The sequence below is a fragment of the Pongo abelii genome, chromosome 6 (genome assembly GCF_028885655.2).
Source record: "Pongo abelii isolate AG06213 chromosome 6, NHGRI_mPonAbe1-v2.0_pri, whole genome shotgun sequence".
NCBI classification, from domain to species: Eukaryota; Metazoa; Chordata; class Mammalia; order Primates; family Hominidae; genus Pongo; species Pongo abelii.
The window spans coordinates 54533189-54542243 of NC_071991.2; the positions used below are offsets into that span (position 1 = coordinate 54533189).

The window sequence follows — 9055 nt, forward strand, 5'->3', positions numbered from 1 at the left end:
AAAGTTACTTGGCTAGTAAATGGCAGCGTCGGGATTTAAGCCCAGGCATGTAACTTCCATGCAACAGGGAAGGGAGTCCCAGGCATTCAGAGGGGCCGCTCCAGGAGGCGACGGGTCTGTGGAAAGGGGTCAGGTTGATGACTAAGGCTGGGGGTGCGGGAACCAGCAGAAAGGGTGAACGGACCCGTCCTGCCCGACTCCTCTAGGCCAGGAAGGCAGGACCGGGCGAGCGGATGAGGGAGCCGTTGATGGAGTGGCCAGGGCCGCTGTTTCGCCTCAGATCTCACCAGAACTTCCTAAGGCACAGAAAGTACCAAAGAACCACACACGCGCAGCCCAGAGCGGAGAAACCAGGCACGCGCCGCGACCTTCAGCCAGTGCCCATCGGACCCGACCGGCCTGTGAGGAGTGCCTGTCCGCCCCGCAATCAAAGGAAGCCTTGAACAAGGGGGGGCGGGACATCAGTAGATCGCGTCCAATGAGGAGCCAGCGCCGAGTTGCTTCAGAACAGACTATTTCTGAGTCTCATCGGAAGGCGGAGAGAAGGCCGTGGGGATGGCCAATCAAAGGGGGCGACTCAGGTCGGTGGGGACTGGCAGCCAATCAGGAGAGCGCTCGCTCCTGACTCGACCGGCCAACGCTTCCCGCCAGTCCCCTAACCCTGAGGCTGCGGCGCAGCGGTCACTGCGCCGGGGTAGTGGGCCCCAGTGTTGCGCTCTCTGGCCGTTCCTTACAGCTCTGCTCCAGGCACCCGTGCAGGCGTGTAGTGGGACATGGCGAACTCGGGCTGCAAGGACGTCACGGGTCCAGATGAGGAGAGTTTTCTGTACTTTGCCTACGGCAGCAACCTGCTGACAGAGAGGATCCACCTCCGAAACCCCTCCGCGGCGTTCTTCTGTGTGGCCCGCCTGCAGGTGAGTGGCCCCGCCCGCGCTACCCACGCCGGGGCCTGGATGCCCAGAAGGCTTTTCCTCGGGGGCACAGGTGGCCGATCGGGCCAGGAATGCAGTTCTTCCTGATGAGGGTACTAGGACGCGGCTTCCGCCTCCTGGGCGGGTCCACCTCCTCCGCTGCGCCCACTGCCCGGCGCTGCCCCGGCCACGGTGCCCTCTCGGGCTGCCTGGAGTTTTCCGCCTCCTGGCCTTTGCACCAGCTGCTCGGTCTGCACCGATTTGGCCTCTCGTCCACTAACTTAACAGATTGCATACAGTTGGTACTTCTGGGGAGTCTTCTCTGACCCGAGTCTGGGAATTGGTTGCCTTCTGTTCTGCACATACCTTTGTTACAGCACTTCTCACCTGGCATTGTGAAAATCCATTTACCTGCCTTTTGCTGCTCATCTGAGAGGTCCTGAAAGCTGGGACCATGTCTTATTCGTAATAATGCTGTGTTCAGTTAGGTTAAGGGGCTGGATGAACTATAACCAGTGTTGGTAAATCATTGCTCTTCAGCCCAGTCCATTCATTCATTTAGCACATATTCTGCCGGCACTTAACACTAAGGGTATAAACATGATTGAGTAAAGTGGCTGTTTTGAGGAACTCTCAGTCTGTAGGAGAGAGGTGCAATAGATTATGTACAAAACCTTTTTGACAGCGTCGAATGAGACAAACATGATCTCTGCTAACCTCGTCAGAGTTCTTAGTTGCAAGCAACAGAAACTGGCTGATTTAAGCAAAAAAAAAAGAAAAAAAGAATGTGTTGAAAGGCTATTGGAGAGCTCACAGAATGACCAGGAAGGCAGGAGTACAAAGCTGACAAAAAACGGACAAGCATAAAGGGAGGCGCAGCAACTGTAATACAGTGGGCATCACACAACAGAACCAGCCCACGGAGCCTCTTCGGCGCCACTGCTGAACTTGGTAAACGTGGATGCTGTATTGTTCACCACCACCACCCCCTGCCCTGGACACTGCCTGCCTCTGTACATCCCTGCAGTTTCTGAAACCCAAATGTGTCAGCAACTCTGGAGTCCCTGCTGTCTTGGGCACTAGCTTCTAATTGAAAGCCCCAGAATGTCCTGATTGGCTAAGTTTTGGCCACGTACCCATGCCATGACTTTAAGCAAAACTGAGAGAAGCAGCTTCTGGCCTTTGAAGCCTCAAAAATGGGAGTCCGGCTCTGGTACTCCCTATTCCCAAACTCGTGAAGTAGGGAATTTCCCAACTGTAGGAAGGGAGTCCAAATGCTTATAGTCAGGGCAAGGGGAAGAGATATTAAACAAGGGATTATTCAGTTACAGGTATATGGTCCATCTTAAAAAGGAGGCATGCAAAGTGCAATGGGGTGTGTGACCAGGGTACCTGACCTAACCAGGATGCTCAGGAAAGCCCTGCCTGGAAATGTGACTTTTAAGTTGAGACCTGAATGATTGCAGAGGTGGGGAACACACAAAACAGGGAACAGCATCTTCTGCAAAGGACCTGAAGAAAGAGGAAGCTGGATCTTTCAGTCAGTGTGGCTGGAGTTTAGTAAGAAGAATGTGGCATGAAGACTGGAGATATGTGGAAGGGCCACATCTTCCAGGACCACAGAAGCCAAATAAGACACACTGCCGAACTAAAGCACATGAAAGATCAGATTTCTATCTCCAAAAGCCCATTCTGGTCACATGGAAAATAGATTTGAAGGAGGGAAGAGTGGATGTGGAGAGTTCAAGAAGTTTTCGCAGCAATTTATGCCAAAGATAATGAATGGCATCTTGAACTAGGGTGGTGGCAGGGCAGGGTGGGTGGATTTGAGAACTAATATGGAGATAACATTGTTAAAGCATAGTGATTGAGTGTGAAGAGAATATCAAAGATGACTCAGGTTTTTAGCACCAGGTAGATGCAGGTGATGTTTGCAGAGAAAAGAGGAAAATCCAGTTTGGGAGGAGACAATTTTAAGTTCAGTTTGAACATTTTGAATTTGAAATGCTTGCTAAACAGTCAAGTGAACAGAATAATATTAGCAAACATTTATTAAGTACTTACTGTGTGCTAGGCCCTGTTCTAAGCACTTCTGAAGCTCAGAAGAGAGATCTAGTCTGGGTTTAAAGATGATCAGAATATTTGAAGCCATTGGAGGGGATGAGAATGTCTTGGGCAAATTGCCGAATGAATAGAGAAAATGGCCTAGACCATGGGTGTCCAACCTTTTGGCTTCCTTGGGCCACACTGGAAGAAGAAAAATTGTCTTGGGCCACACATAAAATACACTAAAACTAATGATAGCTGATGAGCTAAAAAAAAAAAAAAAAAAAAGGCCCATGCATAATTTTCATGATGTCCACCACCACAGGTAAGCAAAAAAGTTCTTGCGTCCAAAGGGTTGGACACCCATGGCCTAGACTGAGCCTTGAGCAACTCCAACATTTAAAAATCAGGTAATGGAGGAGGAGTTGGCAAAGGGGATTGAGATCAGGGAACAGCCTGAAAATCAGGAAAGAGGCAGATCAGAAGGTGGTTACCTATGTTCCGCTGAGAAGTGGAACAAGATGAGGAATGAAAATAGTTTATTGGATTTAGCAATACACAACCAGTTAGTGTGAATTGTAACTTTTATCAGATCTCCTGTTGTCTTGCCAGAGACATGTGGTCCCAGAAGAACATCTCTTATGCTGAATAAAGGTACTGGTCACTCCAACCAACCCAATTCCTGAGATGTCTGACAAGTTTTTCGAGAAAATATAAGTGACAGGGATAAAATATAAACCTGAAAAGGATCCTAGAATTATCATTTAGTTCAACCTTTTAAATTTATCTATAAGGAAACTAAGCTCTGGAAAGATGGAAAGAAATCTCCCTAGACCAAATAAGCCACATAAGGATTCTGTTTTTTATTTGTTTTGTTTTTGTTTATTTTTTAGTTTGTTTTTTCATGTAAGGATTTTTAATCTTCCCCAGGACTCTATCCCCTGATTGCCCACCTCTGTGAGGAAAGAAGTTAAACTAGAAAACTAATTTCATTACTTATTAGTTCCAAGACCTTAGGAAGGTTGCTTAATCTTTCTAACCCACAGTGTTTATTGCTGTAAAATAGGTATAAGAAAGTTGTTAGCAAAATAAAAGGGAAAGGTCCATAATTATATTATATATTAGCCAATAGCACTGTATACAAAATGATCCACCCGCCACGGCCTCCCAGAATGTTGGGATTACAGACGTAAGCCCCTGCACCTGGCCCCCAAAACACACCCTTTCATCCATGCCTTTGGGCATGCTCATCCCCTGCTTAAATGGCCTTCCCATTTGCAGTTAGTGTTAGCTGCTCTTATGATTATTGTAGATAAATTAGTATAATTCATGAGTATTGGTGTTCATAAGTACACAAATCATTCATCTTCAAATGCCAGGTCCCTCAGGGCAAATTTGGTGATATATGTTGGTAGGATACTCTACAGACATAAAAGGAGAGAGAATATTATAACCCACATGTAGCCATCAACCAGCTTGTCTCTAAGTAAAAGTTTATGTGTATGTAAGAAGACTGGGAAGTAATTTGCAAAAATGAAAACAGTTGTGTTAAGGCATTGGGGTTATGGGATTTTTTTTTTCCTTAAACTTTTTGTTTTTATTAAGATGTCTATACATATTCAGTGTATGTTTCATTTTTAAAGAAAAATATTTAAAAAACATAATCCTTGGGATCTGGGTCCTTGTCTAACTTTATATTTTCCACAGCTGCTTACGCATAGAAGGAACTCAGTTTATTGAATGTTTTAATTGCATGGAGTTCAAGGTAAATCCTTTTTATTTTGATGAGGGAAATTTGGATTCAAGTGGATATTGATCATATCACTTTGATTTCCTTTGTAGGATTTTAAGCTTGACTTTGGCAATTCCCAAGGCAAAACAAGTCAAACTTGGCATGGAGGGATAGCCACCATTTTTCAGAGTCCTGGCGATGAAGTATGGGGAGTAGTATGGAAAATGAACAAAAGCAATTTAAATTCTCTGGATGAGTAGGTGGCTTCTAATTATAAGTTAAACAGTAACTAATTCAGAAAGCAGATTGTATGTGAGGATGTGTATCTGTGTTAGTGTTAGTTTTTCAAAACCACATACTACAGCCATATTCATTATACTTTTAGAGTCAACATAAAAGGCATGATAATGTGAGTTTGCTAAAAGGTCTAGAAAGGCTATATTTTCTGATAAAGATTTGGGGGGATGTTTGTAATCTCTTATTTAAAAGATGGAAGCCCTTATTTTTCATTCTATTGTCTTTCGTAATTTTTCTTTGTAGTTTCATACTGTGAAAAGGCATGAAGATTTCTGTAATTGTTACATATTTTTGTTGATTTTGAAAGTACTTGAATTCAGTTTTTAAAGAACAATTATTTAAGATGGCAGGTGAATCAGTAAATAAGTAATACTTTGTAAAAGCATTTGACAACATGTTAGAAATGCTTTGATACTTTTTATAACTAGAGCTCTCAGAGTTGTGTGGCAGAGCATTTCATACAAAGAAAAGTTGCAGAAAGAGTAGGCCTTGAGAAGAGAGGGTTATCTGACATGCTCAATACTTTGCCTCATTTGTGAAGGAGAATGAGCCATCCTCTCTACCTTTGTTCTAGGTTGATATTCTCTTGCTGTCAGAACACCATCCATTTTTGTAGCCCAAAGAACAATGTTTCCGTGGTATAAAGTTGAAAAAAAAAAAAAAAAAACTACATTGAAGCCTCTTTTAAGACAAGATAAATATGGAGAGTTATGTTAGGAGTATAACAAGTAATATTATGTCTCAGGCCTTCTAATTGAAATGCTAAGCTAAGCTTACTTTTTTTTTTTTGTAATGGAGTTTCGCTATTGTTGCCCGGGCTGGAGTGCAATGGCATGATCTCGGCTCACCCCAACCTCCACCTCCCGGGTTCAAGTGATTCTCCCGCCTCAGCCTCCCAAGTAGCTGGGATTACAGCCATGCATGCGCCACCATGTCAGGCTAATTTTTTTTGTGCTGTTTTTTAGTAGAGACAGGGTTTCTCCATGTCGGTCAGGCTGGCCTCGAACTCCTGACCTCAGGTGATCTGCCCGCCTCGGCCTTCCAAAGTGCTGGGATTACAGGTGTGAGCCACTGCACCCGGCCTTTTTTTTTTCTTTTTGAGATGGAGTCTTGCTGTCTCCCAGCCTGGATTGCCACAGTGCAATCTCGGCTCACTGCAACCTCCACCTCCCGGGTTCAAGTGATTCTCCAGCCTCAGCCTATCGAGTAGCTGGGACTATAGGTGCCCACCACCACGCCCGGCTAATTTTTGTATTTTAGTGGAGATGGCGTTTCACCATGTTGGCCAGGCTGGTCTTGAACTCCTGACCGCAAGTGATCCACCCGCCTCGGCCTCCCAAAGTGCTGGGATTACAGGTGTGAGCCACCATACCCAGCCTAAATGCTAAACTTACTTTTGATGTGGTAAATTTATATATTCTCTACCCCAAATACATAGGGAGCAAGTATGCTCATATGCAGTTAAATGTTTAATCCTATACCCCATCTTGACTATTATAAAAAGACCTTACCCGGTGAGCTAAATTGGCTAGGTCAAATATGGTTAAAATTTGGCTGTTCTGGTTTCAGGCAAGAAGGGGTTAAAAGTGGAATGTATGTTGTAATAGAAGTTAAAGTTGCAACTCAAGAAGGAAGAGAAATAACCTGTCGAAGTTATCTGATGACAAATTATGAAAGTGCTCCCCCATCCCCACAGTATAAAAAGGTAAGCTATTTACAGACTGGTGGTGATTACTTTTTAAATTTCACTGAGAGAAACCAAAGAATATATTGTTTTTAAAAGACTTTAGGCCCGACGTGGTGGCTCACGCCTGTAATGCCAGCACTTTGGGAGGCTGGGGCAGGCAGATCACCTGAGGTTAGGAGTTTGAGACCAGCCTAGCCAACATGGTGAAACCTCATCTCTACTGAAAATACAAAACTAGCAGGCCGTGGTGGCAAGCGCCTGTTATCCCAGCTACTTGGAATGCTGAGGCATAAGAATTGCTTGAACCCGGGAGGTGGAGGTTGCAGTGAGCTGAGATCAGGCCACTGCACTCCAGCCTGGGTGATAGTGAGACGCTCTCAAAAAAATTTCTAAAAAAGAAATAAAAGGTTTTGTATGTTTTAAATTCCATGTAAACATTTAATAAAAATGTTTTTAAATATAAAAATGATATTTACCTAATGTACAGATTCAAAAATATTATGTGTAATAATAGAATTATGTTTTTAAAACTATTTATTTAAAAAAATTTTTAGAAATGTATGTGAGTCAGAATTCTAGACATGTATTTTCTTTCTTTCTTCCTTTCTCTCTTTTGCCTGGCAATAAATTTTTGCTTCATTTTTATGATGTAGACATGTATTAAAGTAGAAAAGAATATTTATGAGTGTATTTTAATAGATTTAGTCTCTCTCTCTTGCTGTCTCTTCCTCTTTCTATATATATACGTATATGTATATATATATGTGTATGTGTGTGTGTATATATATATATATATGCTTTTATAATGTTTTTCTCCCCATAGCAGAGTATTTTGTGAATACCAAGATTCATTTTTATAAGGGAAAAAAACATACTTTCTACTGCTGAAATGTGTTTCATCCCTAGGCGGAGAAAGAAACGTCACACTGCCTTTCAGAATCAGGGAAATCACCCTTGCAAGCACAAGACAAGAATGTGGGATAGAGACCCCAACATTCTGTTTAGAACCTAAGCTTAGCTCTCTATTGTCAGGCCCAATCAGGTCATGGCACCTGTAATAGGTAATCTGGTTCCTAGGCCTCGTCTGGAATTTTTTAGTATGGAACCTAGAGAAATTAGCCTGGTATAGATTATGAAAGTACCGCTAAACACAGTTGCCACTTATTCCCCCATGTCCAATTCAGAGCAAGGGTAAACTCTGGCATTGCAACCAAGACTGCTCTCTGTAAACTTTAAATTTTTTTTGAAGAATGGTATTTTTTTTTCTTAAAAGGTCATATAAATTCTATATAGATATGTTTGTCTTAAAATATTTAAAATCATATATTGAGAAAGTTGATATTCCATGAGGATGCTTCATTTGGCTTTGGAAACTCCATACACATTCATGCTCAGTGTGAGAGGAATGACAGTATTCTATTTGTTATATAATTGTTTATTCCAGAGTTATCTGAAAGCTAGTATTTCATACTTTGAGAAGGCAAATAAAGCTGTGGTATGGTACATTAAATTATATTCCTAACTAAAAGAGTTTTTTTGTTTGTTTGTTTGTTTTAACCATTTCCAGATTATCTGCATGGGTGCAAAAGAAAATGGTTTGCCGCTGGAGTATCAAGAGAAGTTAAAAGCAATAGAACCAAATGACTATACAGGAAAGGTCTCAGAAGAAATTGAAGACATCATCAAAAAGGGGGAAACACAAACTCTTTAGAACATAACAGAATATATCTAAGGGTATTCTATGTGCTAATATAAAATATTTTTAACACTTGAGAACAGGGATCTGGGGGATCTCCGTATTTGATCCATTTTCAGCAGTGCTCTGAAGGAGTATCTTACTTGGGTGATTCCTTGTTTTCAGACTATAAAAAGAAACTGGGATAGGAGTTAGACAATTTAAAAGGGGTGTATGAGGGCCTGAAATATGTGACAAATGAATGTGAGTACCCCTTCTGTGAACACTGAAAGCTATTCTCTTGAATTGATCTTAAGTGTTTCCTTGCTCTGGTAAAAGATAGATTTGTAGCTCACTTGATGATGGTGCTGGTGAATTGCTCTGCTCTGTCTGAGATTTTTAAAAATCAGCTTAATGAGAGTAATCTGCAGACAATTGATAATAACATTTTGAAAATTGGAAAGATGGTATACTGTTTTTAGAGGAATAAACGTATTTGTGGTTTAACCTGTTGTCTCTACTAAAGTACTTCATTTCATTATGTTGTTAAATCATCACACATGCTGGGTCTGGTCTTGGCCATGCAGCATCTGTAGTAGAGTAGTATTGTACAGACTCTGGAGCCAAATAGCCAAGGATCAATTGTCTGTGCCACCATTTCTCACTGTGAGACTTTGGGTTAGTTTATTCTCTGTGTCTCAGTTTCC

The 9055-nt window shown here is 42.3% G+C and overlaps 1 protein-coding gene across 3 annotated transcripts; it reads left to right on the plus strand.

Moving 5' to 3' along the window:
* Positions 1 to 628: 628 nt before the first annotated feature.
* GGCT (gamma-glutamylcyclotransferase) lies at positions 629 to 8855 on the plus strand. 3 transcript variants are annotated; one of them, XM_002818083.5, is made up of 4 exons: positions 629 to 914; positions 4800 to 4945; positions 6556 to 6691; positions 8241 to 8855. In XM_002818083.5, exons 1-4 carry the CDS (start codon positions 774 to 776, stop codon positions 8382 to 8384), a joined length of 567 nt encoding a protein of 188 aa, XP_002818129.1. In that variant the 5' UTR covers positions 629 to 773; the 3' UTR covers positions 8385 to 8855. The 3 variants fall into 3 exon arrangements, with proteins under 3 accessions (XP_002818129.1, XP_054415323.1, XP_009241158.1); XM_009242883.4 differs by lacking the exon at positions 6556 to 6691 and having other exon boundaries at positions 631 to 914; XM_054559348.2 differs by lacking the exons at positions 4800 to 4945; positions 6556 to 6691.
* Positions 8856 to 9055: the final 200 nt, after the last annotated feature.

Excerpts from the sequence above, each read along its gene's own strand:
- GGCT (XM_002818083.5), top strand. The coding sequence starts at position 774 with ATGGCGAACTCGGGCTGCAAGGACGTCACGGGTCCAGATGAGGAGAGT. Across the intron at positions 915-4,799 it reads TCTGTGTGGCCCGCCTGCAG|GATTTTAAGCTTGACTTTGG; the intron begins GTGAGTGGCCCC and ends TTTCCTTTGTAG. Across the intron at positions 6,692-8,240 it reads CATCCCCACAGTATAAAAAG|ATTATCTGCATGGGTGCAAA; the intron begins GTAAGCTATTTA and ends AACCATTTCCAG.